The 26,422-nt window shown below is 34.4% G+C and overlaps 1 protein-coding gene across 3 annotated transcripts; it reads right to left on the bottom strand.

Annotated features, from left to right (window-relative positions):
* Positions 1-1,688: 1,688 nt before the first annotated feature.
* On the bottom strand, positions 1,689-24,998 carry LOC135681010 (dynein axonemal assembly factor 3). Of its 3 annotated transcripts, XM_089113799.1 has the most exons (18): positions 24,919-24,998; positions 22,581-22,637; positions 20,613-20,707; positions 19,965-20,058; positions 19,095-19,188; positions 17,560-17,623; positions 17,073-17,155; positions 15,714-15,804; positions 15,288-15,413; positions 14,376-14,498; positions 13,755-13,974; positions 12,781-12,895; positions 11,859-11,933; positions 11,004-11,085; positions 5,261-8,148; positions 4,751-4,829; positions 3,172-3,324; positions 1,689-2,779 (listed from the first exon to the last, which is right to left on the bottom strand). In XM_089113799.1, the coding sequence occupies exons 1-15, from the start codon at positions 24,983-24,985 to the stop codon at positions 8,086-8,088; spliced, it is 1,449 nt and encodes a 482-aa protein (XP_088969925.1). In that variant the 5' UTR covers positions 24,986-24,998; the 3' UTR covers positions 1,689-2,779; positions 3,172-3,324; positions 4,751-4,829; positions 5,261-8,085. The 3 variants fall into 3 exon arrangements, with proteins under 3 accessions (XP_088969925.1, XP_065051334.2, XP_065051335.2); XM_065195262.2 differs by having other exon boundaries at positions 4,751-8,148; XM_065195263.2 differs by lacking the exons at positions 22,581-22,637; positions 24,919-24,998 and adding an exon at positions 21,933-21,998 and having other exon boundaries at positions 4,751-8,148.
* Positions 24,999-26,422: the final 1,424 nt, after the last annotated feature.

The raw sequence follows: 26,422 nt of genomic DNA, 5'->3' as shown, positions 1-26,422 counted from the left end.
ACAATTTATGAAAAATGGAACTTGCAATTTGATAATCATAATACACTATCGTTCCTTTATTTAATCGGCATATGCTCGCAGTACAGGGAAACAATTATCAGTAACAGAAGGATATTATTACAAGAACCCTCGAATATATTCATAGATCGATCGATGGCTACCAATTGATTCAGGTTTCTGGTGACTATGAAGGTAGATAGATATTTTTTCAAACCAACACCAACGTAAGATTAGATCCCTAAGAGCTAATCGAGTGATTCTTGTACTATTATCAGTAATTTCTTCGTTTTTTGATTAGCTTGTCCCATTCCAGTAGCAACCGTAAGTTAATTTTTAATGTAGCCTATCTCATGAGCCCTTTGAATGCCCCCTTTTCACCTACTACTTAAAATGCCCATTTAAGCTCTTATCCATTTTCATGTTTGATCACAGTACAATTTGCTAGAATCTTCCATAAATTATAATATTTATTCTTAATGTCCCAAATCACTTATCGCCTTAAGGCGTAAATATGTATTCGTAATAACAAAGTCCAAATGCTGCGAGACATTGCCGAGTAACCGTACTTAGTTTAGCGATGTAAGATTGGAAAGGTTTACTCTTCGGATGGATTTGAGCAAGGCGCCTGTTCTCATCTGTCTTTAGAGTAGGCCGTTTCTTTTCGTTTAACGTAGCATTAATCATTGTAATTAGTATGCTTGTAGTTTATTTTTATGCTTGTAATTAGTTTCTAGTATGCTTAGGAGACTGTTTTCCGTGTTGCGTTAGGGGTTATGGCACGGCGTTTTAATCGGAGAGTTACCAAGAGGGCCTTGTCCTTCTTGTTAACCCTTTGCTTAAAACGCCATGTTTACATAACCCCTAACTCAACATTGAAAGGGGCCTCTTAGCACGGTGTTTTAATCAGAGGGTTAACAAGGGGAACTTCTTTTTCCTCTTGTTAACCCTTTGCTTAAAACACCTTGCTAAGACAAACCCCGACTGAAAACAGTCTCCTCGGCAAATAGAGTAGACATTAAATTGTAAGTAGAGTAAGATCGCTTGAATGAAGAGGAGAAAATCGAACTGGATTGTTTTCAACCCCCCGTCTTTCTACTGCTGCAAACGAGGCTACTGAACCCCCGTCTTTCTGTAAAACGAAAACGAGGCCAGACGGGCAAAATAGAGGCATCGGATTGGCTACTAAACAAAAGAAAAACAATAAAGAAATAAGATACTCTGATTGGTCAATAAACAATAGAATAATTAAAATAGTGAACTCTGATTGGTCGAAAATACAATAGAGCGGGGCCAAAATAGCGTAATCTGATTGGCTAATAAACAATGGTGGCCCTCCGCGGCCAAGGGCTACCTTAAAATTGGTATATTAGTAGGTGACGGCTCCCGCCCGCAGCCACCAAAAGGGCTGAAATGGAGCAACTTGATTGGTTGAAAACAATGACCTGTCAATCATTTACGGCTCCAAGCCGCCTTTAGATCAGCCACTGGTCGCGGCCAAGATTTTTGGCTGAAGACAATAAAAAGCCGGGGGACTTTGCCACCAGAATGTTTGAAACTCTGATCCCAATTTTAAAAGAGTTTTCAATAGAAATCCGGGGGAATATCTTTTGAATTCCCATTGTAATTATTGGAGACTTCCATTGAAATCTTTACTAAGTTTCAAAGATTGTACAAAGGAATAACCATAGAAATACAAAGCGTCTTTGTCATGAACACAATCAAAATCCTAGGAAGTCGGGGGTACATTCAATAGAATTAAAAGTGAAGTACAATAGAAAATCGGGGGTAAATTGAACAGTATCCAAGGCAAAATACAATAGAAAATCGGGGGTAAATTGAACAGTATCTAAGGTAAATACAATAGGATATCGGGGGTCAATTGAACAGTATCTAAGATAAAATACAATAGAAAATCGGGGGTCAATTGAACAGTATCTAAGATAAAATACAATAGAAAATCGGGGGTCAATTGAACAGTATCTAAGGTAAAATACAATAGGAAATCGGGGGTAAATTGAACAGTATCTACGATAAAATACAATAGAAAATCGGGGGTAAATTGAACTGTATCTAAGGAAAAATTCAATAGAAATACGGAGGTAATATAATAGAAGATTGAGTAAAATACAATAGAAAATCGAGGGTACATTGAACAGTAACTTAGGCACAATACAATAGAAAACTTTTGCTGAATTCAATAGCACATTGGACAAGGCTCAATTGAAATGACAAAAGAAATTGCCGGCATTACAATAGAGCGCTATGATGGATACAAAGCTAATTGCGGAGTGGCGTTAATTATAAGACAAAGGCGTGCCGGGGGAGACTGCAAATGGGGTAGCGTGTTTCTTATAAGGACGGGGTGGGGGCCAAAACTAATCTTGGCCGTACGTAAGTGCCGACGCTTGAAAACAAATTCAAGCAAGATAAATGCCACAGTTTTCATAGACAAATCGAAGAATTGTCGAGAGAAGTTTAAAGGAGTGCTTGCTTCTGAAATAAAATCGTTAGATTTTATCTCAAACGCGTGGGGGATAAACACAGAAACTAGGCAAATTTTGAAGGGCATATGATATCTATCGCAAACAAATTATACAAATTAAACCAATAAAAAACGATTAAGTATATTTTACAATATATAATTTCGAATACCGTTGAAGTTCGCAAATTGCAAAATGTTCTGTCATTTGAGTTCGTTTTCATTCAGCTTGTGATTCTTCGTTATTTCAAGGTTTCAATGAACTGAGAAACATCCCAGACCAGTGATTCAACCAATTTCCTATGAAATATGAAAATTACTCTTTCAATGCTATCAGTATACTGTTTATGTAATCTATTTCAAAACTAGATTCGCTGTTAACGGGTCGCGTTAAAATAGGACTTTATGTTTACGTGTGGGGTCGCCCCCCTAATAGAATTTAATTTGATAAAACAATAAAGCATTGCAGATGAAAATCTAAACAAATCCATAAATATTGGGCTAGAATCAATCTGTTTTTGTTATTTACTAATCGAGTAGCAAGCGGCATGTTTGGAAAGAAAAATGTGGTTAGAAAATGAGGAAAAACGACTCAACGAAATCAACTGTGAGGCGGAAAAGAGAGTGTCACACCGTATCAAAAAAGCTCTGATTGATATACGGCGATATGATAAGAAAAACACTGTACTTACATTTGGAATTTGCAATTTTCCGATCAAGATTTGTACAAGTTCTTGAGCTCCGCTTCTTGTTGACGGTATTCGTGTGCTGCCAGTCACGTTTCAAGGTGTGAAATTTTTTGTTTCAAATTCAAAGGCAATCCTTTCGTTTGAAAAGAGAACGTTCTAGAAAAAATTCAATAGGGGAAGATCAGATTCGGTTATGGAAAACTCAAAAGCATGTGCAAATACAAACACAAATTCATATCAGAGTTTTAACTCAAAGAGAAATAGAAAACAATTATATTTTATAATAGGTCTTCAATGATGGCAGCGGAACAGGGTTTAATAATTTGCAATAATCGATTTCTTCGTTTGACCATGCATGGCCTTCCCACTTTTCGCTAAATAAGTGAATAAAATTAGCTTTAAGTATTTATATAAATAAAACTTTAGATTACAACAAATACATTGAGCTAAAGTCCACAATTAAAAAAGCGTCAGCAAAATGATGGCCATAATCGGGGCTAAAGGGGGAAGAGGAAACAATCTTTACATCGATGAGCCCCCCCCCCCCTCCCAGCTTAGGATCAGTGGCACAGGCCCTGAAAGAGAGCATTCTCAGAAATAAAAGGACCCTTAAATATTTTGAAGGGGAACAGTGGGCCGATTCACTATTGCCGGAATTCGAAGGCACAAAGTTATTTCAGTTCAGTGCCTGAGGGGTATCCAGTTCTGCCTAGAAGCAAGGGGGCAATGCAAGCAAGCTGGCCTCAGCCAGTGAAACAAATTCAGTTATCAATACAACTTTCTCATTTCAAAAAGGCTTCTAAAACAATAATTAATAAAAAATGCTTGAAAAAATTGATTTCCACAAATTGTGAGGGTGTGGTCATACAAATTCAAAACCTAATTGGGTCCGTTGGTAGGGTATGGTGAAGGCTTGATTCCAGCCAGTGACCCGCCATCCCTTCCCAAATAAAGTTTCTTTATGACAGGTTTAGTGGATAGGTGTGGGCCTTTAAGAAAGCTGTGTTTTTGAACTGTACAACTAACATTGTTTCGTGAAAGAAGGATCCATTGTCGGTCGTTTCTACCAGAAACAGTTAATTTTTCAAAAAGAAACTCAAGCAACTGGGCTTTCCAAGAAATTTTTTACAATGCTTAAGAGCCTGCAAATCTAAAAATTCTGAACAAAAATTGAAAGTTTTCGAGAAAACATACGATTTTTAAAATAATTGTAGGCTTTAATAATAGACTTTTAATTTTGTGCATTCCTAAAAACCTGATCAAAGTTCAATTCTATGTCCCCCTTAAACACCAAAAAATCGCGGAACGCCTTTCCTTTCTGAGTAAATGTTTATGGTTATGCATGCCCGACAGTTTGGGGAAGTAAATTTATCCCAACAAAGACGGGTGTTCAAGGTCAAGGGATAAAAATGATAACATGACTAGAAAATTGAATACATAAAAAATGTTTGACAAACTTCATTTGAATATGTGGGTATCACCTAGAATTCAAATCTTAAGTTGTCTTGTATTTAAAAGATTTGGCTCCAAATATAATACATAATACATAAAGATAGAGGAATTTGGGAAAGTAAGGTAGTACCTCAGGTATAATTCAATAAATCAAAGATGGATCCATGAAACTGAAGCAGTTAAAACATGCTCTTCCGGCTGTACCATCTCTAAAATGAAAAAAGAACGTACAGTTTTGAAAATAATGATAAAATACAAAGAAGAATTCCAACAGCTACTCTCGAGGGTAGGAAAACATTTGATATTCAGGGCCATTTCCTAGCCTGTTAGAAATAATCTTAACAGCGAAGTAGACTTCCCAGCTGATCAACTTTTCAAGTTAAAATACAATTTTTTTGTATTTCAGAATTACCCCCTTTTTGCTTCATTTTAGAGCTTCTAAATAGCGCTAATTTCAGTTGGTAAATACTAAAACACATGATCTGACCCTAAAACTTCCCATACTTGGGAGCTGCAGCTGAGGCCAATTCATGAACGTTGATCAAACATCTAACAATGAACTTGTTTCTGATGAAACACCTTGTGCTGAGATACAATCAACTCCTCGCAATATCAAGTGAAACTAGATTGCAAGCCATACCTCATGGTCACATCCTGGTACTCTTTTGGCAGCGCCGAGAAAACAATCCACTCCTTATATCATGTCTTTATATCGCGTACCATTTCTGTTTTAAATCGTGCTTCATTTTGGCTGATCAGCGATGGATACTCCAGTGTTTCTTTGGCCCCTTTTGCTCATAATGGCATCTCCCCCTCCCCGAAATAGTTAACTTTCTAATCAGCTGGGCGTTCAAAGGAATTTTGGCAAAGGTTCTTTTTCTTATACAAATCAATGTATGTCACGTTTATCTGGTCATTACTCCACAGTGTACTCTCAACATCCAAAAATACTTTGGAAGTTTAGTGTTTGCTATAGACAAAACTTGGGTAATTCTGTTTCTTAGTTAAGACAGGCACCTTTTAAGTGCAAAGTTAAAGCCCCTTCAAAATCTTAACAGAGTCTGCATTCGATACTTCTTGAAACAAAGCTATCCAAACATGAAGACTAACGATTAACTAAGTGTTACAACTATATTGCTTTGCTAATCTAAGAAAGACTCTTACATATACCTGAATATTTAGCATCTTAGAAATATTGGTCACAAGGAGAAAAATGGATTTTGAATTGTGGAATTGAAAATATTAATCCTTGGAGATAAGACTGAGAAATTGTTTCCTATTTTGGAATCAAAATAATGTGAACCAAAACACAAAAAGAGCAAATCATAGTTGAAGTGTGAAAAAGGACACCTTATTACGAAACAAAATTGCCAGTGATGAACTAGGTTGGGATTCAAGGACCCTAGCTGATGTTGATCCAGAAAGGGAAACTTATTCAAACTTTTTGGATTCAGCGGTTCAATGTCTGAAGACAAGCAGATGTCTTTGAATGTTTTATTGCCTTTACCAATTCCATTGGACCTTTAGATGCCAACCAGAAATACGATGTACGGTGAACTCAGTCTTCACTTGAAGTAATAAAAGGGGGGCTTTATGATTTTGGTTGTTTAAATAATTAAAGGTCCAATCAGTAGAGATCTATTAGTGTGGATGTCTATTCCAGTTTTTAAAAAGAAAAAGTGAAAACAGTTTCGTATGAACAAAAGATTCATTGTTTGTGAATAGTTGAAACTTCAAAGATATAAATAGGACTTAAAAATAAGTTTCTTGTAAGAGATCATTACAATTAGCTTTATCTCGAAGTTACGAACATGGAAAATTTACACTACTAAAATCTGGAACTCACAATAAAACTAAAATTTTAGATTTTTGTTTCTATCTCAAACAACGTCTGATGGTAATTCATCAATTTCATGTTTATGTTCATATAATAAACATGTTTGCAGAAAGCTTTCAGTTATTGCGTCAATACTGTTTGCTATACAGAAAAGAAGAACATTAGAAATAAACATCAAAAGCTGGTAATATGTGAAGAGGAAGAAGATTAGCAGGGGAAAGACTACAATGTTTGTAGATTCATTTAACCTTACGTACAAGATGGAGGGCTAAATGTCTCTAAACTTACTACTTGCGGAAAAATTTAATCAGAAAACTCAAACATTAACTGACGACTTCAACGAAGTTTAAAAACCTTTTTAGGGTTCTAGCATTGTAAGATTTTTTGGTCTGTTTTCTAAAAGTATATTGAAGAAAAACCTGGTATTTGTTTGTTTTGATGGATAGCGAAGATAAACTGATCGAACAGCTATCCTTTCGTGAGCACGATGGGTGGAAAGATTTATACAGTCAAGATATTTCTTAATAAAAAGAAAGTCTTGATTAGCTTGCCAACCATTAACCAAGGAAAACAACATGGGCATATCAAGGATGAGTGAACTCCCAGAAGGAATTGGGAAATAGTTCTTCAAACAATCCTTTTGCGGTACAGAATTTGAAAAACGTTTTGAAAAAAGCAAACATTTTGTAACATTTCGCCTGATACTCGAAAACTCCGTTTTGATATTCGATGCTCTGATGTTTTATACTCTGAACAGTGTCAGACGAAAAGCTTTTGTAACATGTTTCAAAATGTTTGCTTTTTTCAAAGCCATTTTGAAATGTTCTTTGCTCTAAAATTTATATAGGATCAGTTAATAGCTAAAGATCTTGGAAAGAAAGAAAAGGTGAAAAGATATGCTGATAAAAAGAATAAAGCAAGAGTTTTATCAATATTACAAGTAGGGGATACAGTAGGGGAAAAAATATATGATCTTAAGCATTACATCTTCACTGCCAAGAAATTTGGCATGATAACAGCAGAAAGGGGAGGAAAAAAAATTACAAGGCATAGATCGTATTTCAAACGTATAAGTGGCAGAGTCGATATTCCACTACCATCAACACAGGAAAGACGTTATAATGATGATCATTATGATGATGAATAAAGAGAGGAAAATGGTCCAGCTGGAGAAAAAGGTCGAGAACCTCAGAGAAGCTATTAACAGGCAGCTCAAGCTGTTGGCCTTAGAATAATAGGCAGACCTTAATGTCTTCAAAATACTCGAGTGATACTTGACAGTTTAGCAAAACGAAAATGTCAGTGACACATTCTAGATTTTAAGTATATAAATTAAAAGGTTAGTTTTGTTGGATGGAGGACCCTAGGACACATGCTAAGGTTACCGAAAAGAGTATAGGTACAATTATTTGTTCAAAGTGCACACTTGTCCTGATGCAAAGGTAACGGCAGGGGCTCACTTGACGCTCACTGGACCTTTACTTGGCGCGTTGTTCCTTTAATAAGGTGTGTTCTGCTATACACTCCTAGGACATTACAGGCATGCTTAATAAACACATACGGTCACTCTGTCAAAAATCCTTCCACTGGCATTTCACAGAACTTTGCTAGTACTTTGCGAGTGATCTTTAGTTCGATGGTTGATTGAAGAATGCATATGAGTCCTTTTCTGCATCACATTCGCCTATCATCTGAAAAAAACAACGAGAATAGCTGTTTTACAAGTCTGTTATAAAATGCTTGATGATGAATGGGTAGAGCTGTGCATGATTTGGTGTATAGAAAAGGTCAGATTATAAGCTGCAGCTCCAAGTTCCTGAGCTAATGATCGTATTAAGCGTGAAACTCTGACTCGCAACTAAGAACCTTTCTGTTCTACACACCTAAGCGTAAAAACAAAACACGATGAAAACACAAAACACAAAAGGTACAGGCATGAAATTCCCTAAAAACTGGGGCAAAGCAGACATCTTCTCTGCAAATTCTTATTTGCAAATAGCCTTGCAGTATACAGTTATTTTCCATACTGGACTGTATAGTATCTTAAAAAAGATGCAATTTTGAAGAAAAGGCTTGATGAGTTTCTTATAAAAAATAAGTATCTTATAAGATGAAGAGTGGTGCTTTGTATTTCATGTTAAAGTAATTGACAAGTCCCAGGGACAAAAACAGATTACTTTTCAAGGATTACAAAAAGCAATTTTAAGATTGAAAAACATATTACATTAAATGTAAAACTATTTATCGAACAAAAATGTTTATTCAACTTTTCGAACTAACTTAGTTCATCATTAGCCAGTCTGAATAATAACGAGTGGCAGTTTATACCGAGAAAGAAAACAAACTAAAAAAAGAGGTAAGAAGTCAAAATAATGAGAACTATTTTGATTTAGATCATGTACAAAGCAAGGAGGGCTAGAACGAATTTATATGGTATTGATACTATCAGATTTATTGGTCAAAATAATGGCAGACTTTGCCAAAGAAATCAAAGAGTCCCGATCATTAAAAACATTCAAAAGAAATATTAAGTCCATCAAAACTTTGGACTGCAGCTGCAAATTGTGCAAGAACTTTGTTCCGAATCTAGGTTTTTTGTAATTAGTATATTTTGTATTATGTAATTTGCATATTTGGTATAGTTGGCTATAATTAGCTAAACGCTATTTTCTTTGCTAACTTTAAATAAAAAATTGTTTATATTATAAGACGAATAAGCATGGAAGTACAAAAGTCTTGGTACACTGCGCTAGAATTTCGCATAAGTTCAGTCGCGTCTCCGTCTCCCCCTGTAAACAATATTGAATAACAACAGTTTCAAAGCTTGAAATTCAACCAATGTAACTCCATCAGCTAAGGTAAAAAATAGGCTTTTCAACCAACATTGTTTTGGGGGGAGGGGGATATTTCTTTATCTTACGATCGGAAACTTTTATTTTATCAAAATCTTTCAGTGACCGCATGGTGTTTGCAGGACTTTAGGCAAGAATTGTAGTTGATCGTGAACAAAAAGCTAGTTCTAATGAGCGTAGAAATAGGTCAAATGACCCAAAAGCTCAATTAGTTGAATGCTCTCTAAGCATAGCTGAAAGCAACTTGAAAGCTATCTAGGATAATTCTTGAGTACTTGAGTAATTTTAGATCAATAACTAGAATGAAATTCTATCTCGTATCAAATTACAACACCCTTAATGAATGATGAATTATGCAAATGGATAGGACAGGTGTCATCTGAACAGCTGTACACGATGAACTAGAAATCTGTATGAACGAAATGAAAGCATGAATGGACGGCAGATTTCCAAAAGTTCGTGTAATAAGCATATGAAAATGCGGTTTCAAAAAAAGAGAAAATCCAGAATTATAGCGAGATAAAGAGAGCTATTAGAACAGTTTCTAGAGTGGGGAATGAATGAAACGTGTCTTGGAAATGGACAAAAATATCTGCAACCTGGTTGGATAATACCTTAAAAGGCAAATGCTAAAAAAAGAAAGTCTAATAATGAGAGACGCGGTGTTGAAACTTTAAAATGCAAATTAACGAGACTAGATAATGAATTTAAGAAAATTGAAGAGAATGACCTAGAAGAACATAACTGGAAATCATCACGACACAGTCACATCTGACAGCAACTGTGCAAAAAGCACAAAGAAAACTGGAGGAAGATAAAAAGATCTGCAACAGTCAATCTCTGGGAATTTATAATGAAGAGAAAGATTGGGGAGGATTTTGCAAACATGAAAACTTGTGAACAAAAATAGAGAAGGGAATGGATATATGTCATTAGCATATATCTGGGGGCAGGTGAACTGTTGGGCTTATCAGAAGAACTCTGAGGGAAGGTTTTTAACCATTTAATTTTCAAACTACGTGCCATAAAAACTTCTGATTCTGTTCTGGTTTCTGATCATATGCAATTGCAAAACAACACAGCTCGGTTATGGAATCAGAAATATTAAATTAATTTTAAATTGAAACTTTATAAACCTAAATGCTAAAAATTTATTTCACTTAGACTGTTTTTAGAATGATCAATTTTAAGTTTTATATTCTTGTAATATTCTAAACATATATATTCTTGCAGGTTTTATTACAAATTGTCAGATCTACCTTGAACCCTTGCGAAAAATAGCACAATATAATGCCTTTTACTATCACTTTTGAATTAATATTTCTTTCGGTGAGACATAAAAACTTGGGCTTGTTTTTCATATCTTTGCCGATTATTTGGCCATGTGCAAACAGCAATGAATGACAAAGAATATATTATGACGTTCAGATGCTACAGCATAAGAGCATATATGCGAAATTCTCAACGCTTTGAGAAGCATTTGCACTTTTCTAAGAGACATCTTCGTAAGAAATGTAAATCTGTACACTTGAAAAAGGCCCTTAGTGACAAAATTTCCTAAGTCTGCAAAATCTCCATCACAAAATAACATCTTTCTAATACAGCGCGTTAATGTTTGTAAACAGTGCTTCTCTGGCAACAGATGAAAACGTGAGTGATCTTTGTAAAGTAAAATAACCAAAAGATTTTCTCACCTTGAAACCAAGCGACTCGGCCATTGCCTTGACTTTATTGTTATATTCAACACGGTGTTCGTGTCTCAAGTCAAGCATGAAGCTACAAGAGACAATACAGTCTACAACGTTATTTTCATTTTATCTCTAATAGCTTGCTTTTTCACACAATAAAAAGTGGTAATATAAAATAAATCATACTATAAACATGAGAAATGTTCAGTTCAGTTAGCAAATAAGTGAACGATCTCATAAGATTAAAATTCAAGGCATAGGGGATAGCAGAACATTTCAACGGAAACCAAATCAATTATCCGCAAAATACTCTTCTAAGTACATATAACATCGGATTGTGTCTTAAAAGACGGCATAAGTATTCAATGGAAAAAGCAGCCTCGCTCATTGGTTGCCATTGACCAATCAAAGGGCTTTAAATGCTTGCGTGGTGTAGCATTCTTAGTGACAAAACAAACTCCCTTTTAAACTATCTTAAAGCAAACAGATTCCAAATCTGCTACATAAATAGCAGGAATTTTGAAGACGTTTGTTGAAATTTGTTAGTCCTCAAAATTAAATTGAAAGTTCATGGAAGTCTAGCATATTGATGATTACTTTTCACTTGAATCAGTTTTGCCATTGACTTTTATGGAAAATAACAATAGAATGATTCATTGCAGCTGACCTCCAACAGTATTTTTAATGATCTGCTAAATCTATACGTTGATTTTTCTAAACAAAACGGTTATACAGCTCCAAAAGCAACAAATCTGTGCTTCAAAGCTCAAGGATTGATAAATACATCATACAGAACCCCGCAAAACACATTAATCACAATTTATCTTTAAGCAAAGTGAAATACAGGAGATTAATACTTGCTTTGTAGTCTCAATGATGAGGCTTGGATTCTTAGAAAAAATTGGCTTGATATCTTCGGTTAGTAGGTGCACCATGCTAAAAAGCAGAAAATGAGATGTTTTGCTCCAAAGAAGAATGAGGAAGTGTCCTTAACAGGAACATGGGGTCAAAAATGCCCAATCACATTGCAAAGGGTTTGAAGAATCAATGGATGAAGGATGCTAATACTTGAATAAATAAAATTGAGTGTAAATATCTTAAGCGTTTAATTTGAAAAATGTAGACATTAGGTTATGTAGAGAATCAACAGATAATTTCAAGGTAAAAATCCTCTTTGTGACGATGCGTAAACAAGCTACAAACTTAATGAGTATACAAATAACACTGAATTAAGTTCTTCAGATTGAGACAGTATTTCGTTCGGAGTATCTTATAGACCTTTAGATAATAACTGGCCATGTTGAAGCCCAAAACTTTGTAAAATTTACGCAAAATTTAGTACCTAACGTAACTACCAAAACTGTGAAAAATCTACTGAGAAATATTTCGAAAAAGGTTAAGATTTTGTGAAGAATTAGTTATAAATAAAGAAGTCTTTATACTAGAAGTAATATCGGCGAACAGATACTAATCCATGGGGGACAACTGAAATGCTTAGGACAAAGAGCCAGACAAGAAAGCGTACAAAGTCTCCATTAAAGGAAGAGAAAATGGCAAAAATTTGAGAGGTAGAGAAATACTCGGCATCTTTGGTCAGTAATAAACGACCCTTCTACGATCTTCAAAAGCAAAGGCGTGATTTTTGAAGTTAAATTACGACAAAACCAGCAATTAAGGCAGAATTCAAATAAGGGGGGCTTGCACTTATAATATTTGCAATGTAAATCTTCTAAAAGGAAGAGTTTCAGTCAATTTTTCAACTTATGAACTTAGTAAATCCCACCTGTTGGATAGGAAAACAACATCGAAAAGGCCTTTATACTTCGATTTGCGTGAAAGATCCGGAACAGAACCAAGTGGCAGGAAAGTAATTTTCACATCTTCCATGCTGTCATACTCTGGAAAAAACGAACATTTTTAAAGACACATGATTGATTGAATAACAGATTAGTACTCTACTTGAAGGAACCAAAATACTCCGATTTTTAAGAAAACTCACAAATATTCAAAAATAAAGCTGTAAAATTCGTCTAGTCAGAATAAATTGACCATTGATAGTGCAAAGGGCTTTAGGAAACCGAAAAAGATACCACTTTATAGAACACAACATATTTAATTCATTTTCCTCATTCTGAATATCCAGGAGATATAAATATCTTTGTTATCGTCATCCTTCACAATTTTAGGCCTAATATAACTAGGCAAAACAGAAACAACAGGCTTTATGTTCACCTAAGAATATCAAAAACTATTGAGAAAAAGGAATGTTGCTAACAACAAATGAGTAGCATTTAATGAATAATTTCGAATGATTTTGTATTCCAGATTATTTCTTCCAGGAAAATTTTTAGCACCACATAGTTATGTGTTCACCCATGGAATATTAACGCCTCTCAAGGTGTTTCTTTAAAACTTACTTCTTTCTTAAAAAGAAATCATTTCAAAAAGACAGTGACACATCAAATAGAAACTTATTTGGGTGATAGAGGGGACATTGCAATATTTTCTTAGAATAGTTCTGTTCATTAGATTATAAGGAGGATTCCAGCTATTTCGAAACTCGTTGTGCCAATTTTCGTTCTTAGTTGACTTTTATTTTAATAACCAAAATCATAGAAATCATATCTTTTTTTAAATTTTGCATTAAGAAGTCAACAAGGTCATTGTAGACTGCAATTCAAATATCAGCCTCCATATGATCTTTTAATCCATATAAAATGTTTTAAAGACTAATCTAGACTCGAATACTTTTCTTACTTGGTGTAGCTATTCCATCTGAACTTGGTTTCTGCTCCCCAGCTTTTGCTTCAGATTCCTGTACATCTTGTGTTTCTTCCTTCACTTCACTAAGTTCCGATCTTGGAGACAGTTTCTTGGTCATATTTGAATTTTTTAAAGGACATAAGCTGTACGCCTCTCCAGTCATCATCTCATAAATCCAGGCTGTGACGTTGTGTTCTGTAACGTTTGTTGCTGTCTAGAAGTAAAGCAATAGCGGTTAGGACTTTTAAAAGCGCCTTACACAAGGAATGAAACCTAGGCCATCGAGCTGCAGCAACACGTCTGTCGGTAACTTGGGTAAATATTCCTGTTTTTAGTACAGCTGTATGACACTAATACTATTGGGGAATCCCTGTTTACAAAGTACTTTCACGTCCCACACCTCATCTTTTGTCAATCATAGCGAAAGAGCTACGTAGGCCTTCTCTGCCTGGTCGATCCAATATTTGCACGCTTGTTGTAGAATGACTCCATGGGCATTTTCGAGCAAAATAATGAGAATTTCACATACCATTATATTTTGCTTGTTCATGACATTAGCTTAGAACGTTGCGTTAATCTATGTCCTATACCAAAACAGAATCTCACTCTACATACCTTGACATATATATCGTTGTTCTTCTTAAATAGTGACTTCTCTTCACTCTCGATCCCATATGACAAGTAAGGGCTATTTATTACGTCACCCCAGTAGCCTCGTCTTGCGAATTTTTCTCCATCCTTTAAAGATGACACAGATTTCTATATTATTTCAATATACATCAAATGAATGTCGGGAAGTGATTAAGGCCAGCATGCCCAAATAGATTGGAATAGCAAGCATAATAACTAAAATTGCTGACAAATGCTGAAATTAATCAATGTTATTTGATTGGTTCAGACCAAACTACTTGTGCCTTGATTGGTTCAGACCAATCTGCTTGTGCCTTGATTGGTTCAGACCAAACTACTTGTGCCTTGATTGGTTCAGACCAAACTACTTGTGCCTTGATTGGTTCAGATCGAGTTACATCCCCTTGAACATGTTATTCTTCCCATTTTTAAAGAAGAAAAACAAAAATTTCTAAAACAAATTCTAGAACTTTTCTAAACTTCTTTAAATGAAAAGTGTATGTACATTTGATCGAAGATCTCAGTGTTGCTTAATATCAATATTCTATGATTGCTAATGATTGATTGATAAACACTTCGTTGGAAAGAATCAACATTGTAGGAGAAAGAGGAAGAATATAGCAGCAGCGTTGATGACTTGGAGAGGTAGTTAAATTCTGGGGTTGTCAACTTTTGAACCTGAATATTGTGGTTTTCCAACTATTTTAGTAAGGATTTTTAAAACAGGTGCTAATCCAAGAAAATCTCTTACGTATGCTTAGGTTAGTAAAAGGGGGGTCCGGGAAAAAGTCTGGGTCTACGCCTGAAAAAACTGCTTGTTTTGCAGGCCCAATCAGCAAAGCTCTTTATTTGTAAAACTGTGCATCGCCCAAAAGTGATTATTTGAAATTTGAATACCTTCTTAATTACTATTCCAGACGCCAACGTTCTATTTGGAACTTCATATGAAGAATCGTCTCTAAGTTCAAAAGCAACACCACTCTCTCTCCATGTTTTATATTCTCTGAAGTTGATTATTGGGGCCTAGATAGAAAAATTGTAAATTTACTGTTAATGCAAGAGTTATCGAACAGGTAAAAATTTTAATAAACTCTTAGGTTCTTTAAGCTTATTAACGATGGCAGTAACAAACGTGTTTTGTAAAAATATAATCAACACATTAAATGTTAAAAGTTAATTCAGTGAGATTAATTTACGACCTAAGAAAAAGTAATATTGTCTATAAAGTATTAAAGTACCACATTATATCTATAATCATAATTTGCGTATTCAAAGAATTGTAGCGGCACGTGTGGGAGTACGCACAACTGACAAAATCATAACCTTTTCTTTTAATTTCATTGTGTAATCCCAGTCGTACACGTTGATTCTGCTGTCATATCGAGTGCTTAGGTGCTGACGGATTCGTTGCTCCCTGCATAGAACAAGAAAACAAACTGACTTGGTTAATGGCAGAGAGTGGGTTAAACACGCTCAGATGGATAGCCATGATGTCTTTTAACAGATCTTCAAACAGCATTTTCGAATACACGTTTTTAACTTATAAGAAATTGGTTTATAAGAAGCTATTGCTACAATCGTGGCAAAAAATTTCCGAGACACTTGCAAAAAAAGAAGCTACAAACAAATCACCCACCCCCTTTCCCCCCAAATCAATGTTGTGATTGGATTGGTAACTAATGTTGTAGTCCTCACCTATTCTGTAACCATCCTAAACAGCATTGACCACAGGGGGGGGGGGGTTTAGGTCACCAGCGCACATTATATGAAGATGTAGCACGCAAATTTCCTTTTCGTTCATATGTCTCAGCCATGTTTTGCCAAGATTGTAGGATGCCCAAAATTTAAGAAACCTCATAACTAAGCCCAAGAAAAATTAAGAAAATTTAAAATTTTTATAAAAAGAGACTAAAAGTTTTAATTTTTGTTGATTTCCTTGGTAAGATCTGACTTTCAGTGACTTTGTGTCACCATTTTTTGGCTAAAATATTTATGCTGTGGTACTTACTCACTACATGTAACAATAAAATATCGTATATGCTGTCCAAAAAAAGAAACATCGAATAGGCTTATCCTGTCAGAAATGTGCAAAGAAACGAACATATAATAGACTTCAAGCCAATGTACCAACCTTACTTTATCTGCTCTACAACCACCCTCCCCCCTTCCCTACAAAATTCTAACAACTTCGAAACACCTATAGTGTCACCACAGTATGAAAATACAAGCACATTTTGGGCTAGAAAATTCAGGCTGTGGTACTTACTAACTATATATATCAATGAAATATCGTAGAAGCTGTCCAGTATAACAAGAGTCGAGTAGACTTTAAGGAACTAGCCCTATTCTGTCCAAAATGTCCAAAGCAATGAAAATGAAATGGACTTCAAGCCAAGGTCCTTCTGCCTTCCAAGGTGGACCTTCCTTACTCCATATGTTCTACTATCTGAGAGCAGATGGATTAAGGAACCGCTTACGTTCGAAACAAAAAAAACTAAAGAAGCATAGTTAAATTTGAGGATTGCCAACTTCCAGGCGTTGACAGCCTCCTACATTATTAATGCTGCCTTTAAACGTTTCTCCACCCACTTAAAAATGCTTAACATCTTAATTAGAAATACTGGTTTATTGTTTCACTATAGAGTACACATTAAAAACATACGAAGACGAAAGAAATCTCACCAAAGTGCTGGTATGTCAAAATACTTCTGCTCTACATTTTTCCAGAATTTGAAAATCCCTTCTAGCATGTCCCTCTCTTTGAACTGTTCTTCAATAGAAACGAACTCATTTAAATTCAAAATAGGAAAAGGGGGGATGTCTCAAAAATTTCAAACATGTTATATTTTAGATTTTTTATCAAACACGTTATATTTTAGACTTATAACAAATCTTTCTCGCAATCTTTTAGGACATAACAGTTATAGAAGGATAAAATGCTGACAATTGTCTAAAAATAAAAACACGAAGTAGTATTTATAATTTCAAAGCTATATGTTTATTAACATTAGCCAATGAGAAAGTTCCGCTTTAGTTTCAGTAACTATTACCTGTCATTCTCAACAAATCAACTTTCGGTTAGATCGACTCAATCGATGTTTAAATCTGTCTACCAATGATGCAGATTTACGCATGATTGAAATAATATTAAAAAATAGTTACATATTACCTTCAGACTTGATAAATCCAAGAAAGGCAGATTTTGTTCCAAATATTCGGGACTGGTGACAAACCTGCAATCGATAGGAATAACCAAGAAATTGATTCGTTTGACGAATAGGTCAATAACACACATAACTTTTCTTCATGTGTATTGTAAATGATGGCAGATATAAGGAAACATAAACATCAGAATAGATTCTCAATTCCATTAAAAAATAGACTAGAAAATAGAAAACATTTTAAAACATACTTAAGCTTTACGTCTGACACCCTTCAGAGGACAAAATGCAGAACATATATCGAAAACTCTAAGCTAGAAAATATTCGCCAAAAGAGCATCTAAATCGTCCCCAAAGATAAATTCTTCACCAACACCACAAGCAAACGCCATGTTCACGATTCAATGTGCACGTAGGAGACTAGGTACAAGTTAGCATCAACATTGGAAAGCAAACAATAGCTGAATTCAAAAGACAGTTGTTCGTTTCCAGACTTTCCTTTTCTTATGACTATGGTCCAAGGGTAAAACGAAATCCCATAGTCTAAACAATACTGGTTTTTTCACTTTTTTATAGACGGATTCTAAAACTTCTAGGGGGAGAATGACCATGCTCTGTCAATAATGAAAAACATTATAGCTTCTTGGCATAATTTGGGTTTTCTAACAAATGCGGCGCGATTTCAATTAACTTTCAAAATTTATTCAGTTAACTCCTAAATTATTGTTGATAATCGTTGATAACTTGATGTTATTGAAGATTTTTTGAAGATATTGAATTGATTTAAGGTAAAAAAGCTCGAAAATGTTTTTGGTGAATTGAATTGTTATCTTCTTTCTGTAGCTTTTTCTATGGATCCAGAACAAAGTATAAAAAAATGGTGGAAAAACTCACAGAGGGCAGCATTAAATAAATAAATTCGTGAAATTTTGATACAAATAAAAGGAGATTTTGCAAACACTGCTTTGGTAGTATTTAAGATATGTAAAGAGCAAAACTTCTAAAGAGTTAAAAATTTGTGTCCTTGTAGACACCCTTCTTGAGTTTCTTTAATCACGTGGGATAGCACAGGGCATCAAAATTTTCTTGAACTGGCTGGGAAAATGAGCCTTATACAGGACTGTTAAATGTATTTTAGTGCACTTTAAGGGGATGAACTAAACTTTCAATGGGGCAACTTAAGACTGACTGGGGATAACAACCAAATCTTAGCTTGCCGGGGTTGAGGGGAAATAGAAAAACGGCTGGGTCATCAAATTTCTCGAAATTGGACGTGCAGAAAGAGGAAATTTCTAATCAGGAAAATTTCTTACCAGAGATTAATTTCGAGCATGGAGTCTCAAGTAAATCCATTTTTGTAAGTTTTTATATTGAATAAATAAGAATTTGCGCTAGCAATAACAGCATGAGAAGGTATTTCCAATCCTGGCATTGTCAACATTCAAATAGGCACATTTCGATGTACAAGCTATATTTGGTAAGAATTGTAGCTTTGAAAGCATGATTATCATCTAAATATATCAAATGCAACAAAAACAAATACCGTATCAGATCTGTACACCTATGTCTTAAAAACTCATCTGTCTTTGGACGCATCAATGAATTTCCAAACAGTTCAATAAATAGTTCTACTTTCTCTAAAAGTGGAAAAAAGAAAATATAAAAACTTCAGCTGTAACGATGCCAAATTTATAAAAAATAGGAAAAATATATTGATATCGGATAAAACTATGCATAGATAAACTTTTTAAGGATAACTTTCATAAAATTTATTCACAAATTATGCTGGAATTGTGAATAAAACGAATCTGTTTATATAGCTATAAACAAACTATTCAGTCCAATAATTCAACCGGAAAAAACTTCAACCATAGAACAGGCCATTTGATTTACACCGATTTCTCTCATTGTCAAGAACTTTGCTTTTCCTTTTTACGATTGAGGTTTTACTTAAAGCCATAAAAAACAAAAGCTTGATATGAAATTTGTCATTTACAATGACTCGCACACAATAAACCCACACTTAAAAGACAAACCATCCAAAACTTAAAGCCGATTCATATTTTCTAAATACAGAGTTTTTGAAGTTATTCTTAATTTTTTAATCAAGTTTTTAGCACTTCATCTTAGATTTCTGTGCAGCTAATTATTGCTCGCTCTAAGGGTGTAATCAGTCATCTATTTTGAATGTCAATCAATAATGTCTTGCAATTTCTGCAGTGATATTGATTCTTTCATACTTTATTATTACTTCAATTTATCTTTATTCAAACAAACATGTCTCCATTATTATTTTTTATTTTAGATTATTCTAATTTCGATGATTCGAGCAAATTTTGCTTCCAATTGCAAGTTCCATATATCAGGTGCTTATTATTCACAATAATTTTTCTCAAAGATAAAAATAATTTACCTTTCAACCCCAAAGAATCTTTTGATTCGAAAATGATTGAAATAAACAGCATTTGCCTTGCAATTACTTCGAGATTGTTCTCCACAACAAAGAACTGAAATTAATATTAATAGATCTATAAAAACAGCAATATAAATTAATGATAATTACTGTTTACTGGTTTGTGATGAAGTGTTTGATGTCGTGTAGACAAAGCTGTAAACGCTAGTTGGTGTATAGAACAGGACGGTTTTAAATTGCAACTCCGAGTTTCACGCTTAATGCAATCATCAGACAATCGATCATCAGGAAGGTCATTTGGCCTGTTCTATACACCAAAGAGCAATATAAACTCATAAATTAGCACTAAGATTTTTGACCCAGTAAAGGCATTTTCTAACTTAATTTAATCGAAAAAATTTTAAGGCAGTAGCCTCCTAATACGGTCATATATAAAGACTTTTTCAATTTGCACACAAAAACGTAATCAATTGCAAGTTGAAGGGCAATATATTAAATCAAATATATGATTCATGAAAAATAAAAATAGCATAAAATTACAATAAATTGCGATAATGTAGTACTTTGTATCAAGTGGATATAAGAGTCTTGCAAATATAATTTGTTTCGAAAATAAAAAGCAAATGGAGAATAGCAAGGAAATTATACCTGCAACTTGCTATTTTTGTGTCGTCTTCTTAGGGCACATGTTTTTAGAATATGTCGAAGATCAGCTGCACCAATCAAAAGGACACTAAGTGCATCTAGTGAGAATATTTAGCAGTATTAATAATTCTTGTCTTTTAAAGACAAGAATAGAGTAAGCTTGATTTTTTTGTGTAATAAACCTGCATTAATAAATGATCAGGAATATGGATTTTTGAGTAGGTCCATATATTCTAATGAAAAACAGGCTTGCATCAAATGAAATGCAAAGAACATCAAACCTTTATTTGATATGTTTGACTCTATATAGATTTCTAGTAACAAAATAGTGTTTGAAAAACTTCTCAATAATTGATACTTCCAAACAAGGGAGAAATTATTTTGACTAATCTTTGATCTTTTCAGCAGGCAAAGCCTTGCACAAGTAATACCCGAACAGTCGATATATTTTGTTAATGGTCACTACCTTTTTTCAACCAGTTGTTCATTAAAAGGAAGTTATATTATTCAGCATTGATTACATAGATAAAAAAGGAGGCTTCAAGTTCAAAGAAAACTGGAAAATTTTCAACAGGAAAGATGGGTGGTGTTGAAGTTTTATAAGAAGGGAGAAGACAATGCAGGTATTGTTGCTAAAACAGAATTGCATGTGAAATGAAATCGAATATAGGCAGATGCCCTGTTTTTTCATGTCAAGAATTAATAAAACATGTCACCTGGTTCATTTCCTGTACTTACAATATTCCTGCATAGCTATAAAATGACAGCTATAAACTTTCCATGTGAATATAGAAGAAGAAGAAGATGCTAAACTTTCTGGCAATATATTATAACTTTATTGAGATAGAAATGCCCATGTGAAATCTAAAATGCAATATGTTTTGCCTAAATAGGGGCTGTGGCCCTCCCAGTCCATATATCTCCTAGGCAGGTGAACAGGCCCTAATCCATATTTACTGCCCACAAAAGCATTTGCTTATTCAGATGTCTTCACAGGAGCTTTTCTTGCTAGCAATAGATTATTTCGGGAGTGGCCAATCTTGGACCACATGTAGAGCAGATTATGTTTTTTTGCAAATAGAAAAGCTGCAAATTGTCTAAGGCAAGATAATTTTTGGAAAACACACTTAATAAAAGCACATTGTTTTGGTTCTATTCAAGAAGGAAAAGGAAGCTATAGCTTAGAATACAAAAGATGAAACAGTAGATGCTTTAAGGAAGATGTGAATACCTGAGGCAAATACTGGGAAGAAATTTGAATAATTTTCAATAAGGATAAGGAAGGCAGAGGCAGCTAGTGAATAGGTCGACAAAAAATCTCACAATCATACAAATGACATCAGAATATGGCCTTTGGTGTAGGTGGCCATTATCAATGCTTTGTGTGGGCACAGATGTATGCATTCTACAAGGCTGAGGAAGGCGGAGGCAATTAGTGAATAGGGCTACAATGGAAACACATCATTGAACAAAACAGAAACATCAGAATATGGACTTTTGTGTATGTGGACCTTTTTAATACTTAGTGTGGGAGTGAATGTCTGCACTCTACAAGGCTGAGGAAGGGGGAGGCAATTAAGAAAAAAGGCTAGAATGGAAACACATCATTGCACAAAGCAAAAACATCAGAAGATGGCCTTTTGTGTATGTGGTCCTTTTTAATGCTTAGTGTGGGAGTGAATGTCTGCACTCTACAAGGCTGAGGAAGGGGGAGGCAATTAGTGAATATGGTATTGATGTATGCATTCTACGAAAAATTGTCCTACACATTACAAGACTAGTATCTGTGAAGCTAAGAAGTATCTAGAGTTTCACTCATGTAGTAACTTATAAGTCCTCACTATGCAAGCCTTGCTATGTTGACATGGTTGCATAAATTTATGCCTAATTCAGTTCTCATCAAAACTGATTACTATTTGTAACACAAAGCATCAATTAACTTGGCATTATCATAAAATTTGTAATCATTACCACTATCATCTGATGGTTTTCTGGATACTTGCAATTCCTTCATATGACTACAAAGACCTGATGAGGAAACAAAAGGACTTTAAAACATCTATAACAAAATCTTTCTACAATAAAAACATTTAAAAACAATAAAATCATTAATGTTTGTGCAAGTGAACAATTATTGCTAGAATTGTCTTGCTTTGATGCAAAATTGTTATATAGCATAGGATTTTTTCTTAATATTTGTTTGCTGTATGGCCAAGAGTAACATTAAGCCCAACAGTTAGAGCACCTGACTGAGTACTGAAGGTTTAACTTTAACATGTTTGTTCTATGATTTTGAGGATTGACTTCTGTCATTTGACTCCTGTCATCCGAGCAGAAAATGGATACAAAATAGCAAGGCTATATAACTTAGGGAAAGGAACAGGCCACACTAGCTTATCATGCTGCTTGCTGACGAAAAATTCAGGGGCTGCAAGGCCAGTTGTCAAGATCTGTTGAGAATCTACTGAGTTTTTGCTGTCTAAAACTAAATTAAAAAAACTTAGAAGAATGGCAAGCAGCTTTTAACTGACATAGCATATGTTAACAACTTGTAAACTTACACAATTGGACCTCATCCAAATTCTAACTAAATTTGTATTACAATTTAATCAAGGCAGGCTGTTCAACACTGGAATAACCGGAAAAAGAAGAAAACTTCACTTAATGGACTCATCCAAATTCTGGGAAATTTTTTCAGCGTTGAATTTCTTGTCATTTTGTACATTCAAAGCAACCTGATCAGTGAACAATTTATGAGCATACTTTAATCCGCATATTAATCTATATGATGCATAAACTTTTCGTCTAAATTTGGCATAGGCTCATTCAATTTTGTAAAATTTTTACTGAAATCCATTTCAGATTTAATTTGCTTGAATCCAACTCTTTTCCTTGGGACAACTGCACTTTAGCGACCAATTTGTTTGTTTCCTGGTCAGTAGTTGAACTGAATCACAAACCTTTCAATCTAGCCTGGTTTCGGAAACAATCAAAAGTTCGAATCACAGAAGCTCAGCCAGTTAAGGCCAGATTGAAAACTTTGCATCTTGCACGGGCAAGTTCATGTGCCCGACTGCACAAATGCACGCCTGAAATCACAATCACATACTTTTAAGAAATTTGTATTGTTATTAATGTGGAATGTATTCAAATAGGGACTTTGCGTGGCCAAAATACAAAGTACACGGATGGAAAATTTGAGTGTGCCAGCCTGGTACGACAAAGTTTCCACTCTGGAGTTAAAGATTCACTTTCGTACAGCTGCAGCTATACATCAGTTTCAAAATCAGTTTGGATGACTTCGTTCTTTGATTTTTTTGCTGTCTTGGGGGCTATTGCCCCCAAACCCCCATTAACTCATCATCAATTGATTCATTTTATATTCCATATGCAGTTATGAACGAATGTCTTCGTTTCGTCAAATCTTCATCCTCACTGTTGCTCTCATCATCGTTGCCAGGTTGAAGCAATTCAATTTCTATTTCTATTTCTAGAAGTTTCCGACCAGGAAACAAAAAAGTGGGTCGCTAAACTGCAGTCTAGCCCTTTTCCTTTACTCAAAACAATCATTTTTTTCTTTTCTATTCCATTTTCTCCGTCCATACTAATTTTTCAAAAAATGGTTTTCTCAAAGTTTTGCTACTTTTTTACCATTTAATGTATGGACAAAGAAATTCAATTGATGCATTCAAAAGACTTATCTTTTGCTCAGTCATAAATATGAAATGAAAACTTTTCTCGAAACTTTTTTGGTTGGAGAGGATTCTTTTTCAGAGATTTTTACGAATCATTCAAATCAAATCAAATCAAATCAAATCAAAACTTTTTTTCAGCAACAAATCAATTAATTACAAGATACGTCATGCTAGTTGTTCAGATACAATCATTAAAAACAATAAAGATAACATTACAGGGAACAACATAAGATATTTATAAGATCAGCTGATGGACACAAGGAAAAAACGCATGAAGGAGCTATCAGAGCCATGTGATGTGCCCAGTTTGACGTGAAATGACGATAGTTTAATATAAGTTTTGTTTGAATAATAACAGTAAGAGTCAAAAAATAACAATTAAAAAAAAAAGAAAAACAGAAATCAAATAATAATGGTTTACAATATGCACAAATAGTTAAATTGTGTTAGAATGGAATAAATAGGACTAAAGGTTCTCTAGAAAGTAATTTTTCATGTTTCTTCATTCTAGCATTATTTGCATAATTGAAACTGTTCAGTTCAGTTTTATATTTTAACGAGCATGACATCAGCAAATCCTCTATTTAGCAAACATTTTTTCTTGTTATTCTTACCTTGTTCTTGCAGATCCAGCGCGGGGCTAAAACCCCACCAGGTAATCGCGCCGTAAGCATCCACCATTTTGGCCTAAAATTGAGGAAGCAAAGCGAAGTTGCTGTTGTTGTAGAGGAACCTGCTAAGTTCCCATGGCAACTTTTCAAGATGCGATTGCCCAATCATCTTGACATGGTAAATTCTGCTCCAGAGTAAAGATTTTTCTCTAGATCTACTCAAATTATTGCTCCGATCACTAATCTGTAAAAGTGGGGTGAAATATATAATGCTGGTTAAGTAAGTCCTGTTATTCAAGTTTGTAACGATGCGAAATCAATGAGAGAGGTAGAGGCAAACGAGCAGCTGAACAGCGGAGGTTGGTTAACTAGGCCGATTGAGTAAAACACTTTATTATCGCATGTCAGTGCAATATTGTACTGGCGATCTTGGCCTAAACTGGTAGAGAAAAGGTAATGGAGCAATTTTTTGTGGTTTTTATTTCAGATAAGTTGGATGCTGACAAATAACAATAACAAAATTTTGACGACAGTTTAGTGTTTAGGTAGGCCTATTCCAGTTTTAGGTATAAAAATTGTCAAAAAGGACTTGGTTGGGCAAAGTGTTTAAGAAATCTAATTTTTCATGTTTGATTTGACAAATTTTTTTTCTCTCGCTTGCAGAAAAAATATGAAAGTTGCAATTTAACATTGGCATCAAAACTTACTTGTTGTGGGCACGAAGTTTTAACAACTTCTAATTTTATAACAATAACTTTGATAACTAAATGTTATCAATGATCAAGGAAAAAATTTTCTATTTTTTTAAAATTAATTCTTCGTGAATTAATTTTTATATGCTATCTTATTTTTTGTTATAGCGATTGTAAGCAATGTTTCTTCACAATTATGGTACCAGCTCCTCGCTAGAATCTCGGTAAATGCCTGTAACTTGGTTTTAATAACAAATAAAAGGAAACTTATTTATTTTTGGCTGATGTCACTGTCTATTGATTATGGATTAGGATTTCCATCATGAGTCAGATTGGCCAATTACACAAAGATAAAAAAGGTAGAAAAAAATTAGAAAAGATAAAAAGGATTAGTAAACCATGATAAAAGAAAGATAACCATCAAATTCAATACTGCTTTGTGATTTATCAAATATATAAGGTATTTCATTTCAAACAAAGAGTCTTCAAAGCTCTTTTCTTGGCTGTCAATCCCCCATATTACTTGTAAAGACCTGCTTTTCACAAGTTGCTTTATAACATAGAGGCTGATATTGTATATTCATGTGAAATGACCTTTTTCAAGAAAAAATATTATAAAGGTAATCAATTCATGCAGTAAATATCTAGCCAGGGTTTATATTCGCTTTATCATTCTTACCAATATAATTTGTTGAACCATTCTCTATGTTGAAAAATCACAAAGCATTAACTCAGATGTTTCAAAAACTCCTTATTTTGAATAAGTCTCCTTTTCCATCTTCCTAAAGCATCTGTTGAACTGTGAGTTTTAAATA

This window comes from Rhopilema esculentum, chromosome 18 (assembly GCF_057945365.1).
Source record: "Rhopilema esculentum isolate cy_ngs chromosome 18, ASM5794536v1, whole genome shotgun sequence".
In the NCBI taxonomy this organism is placed as follows: domain Eukaryota; kingdom Metazoa; phylum Cnidaria; class Scyphozoa; order Rhizostomeae; family Rhizostomatidae; genus Rhopilema; species Rhopilema esculentum.
The sequence above is the reverse complement of the archived record's forward strand: the minus strand, read 5'-3'. Positions and strand labels throughout refer to the sequence as shown.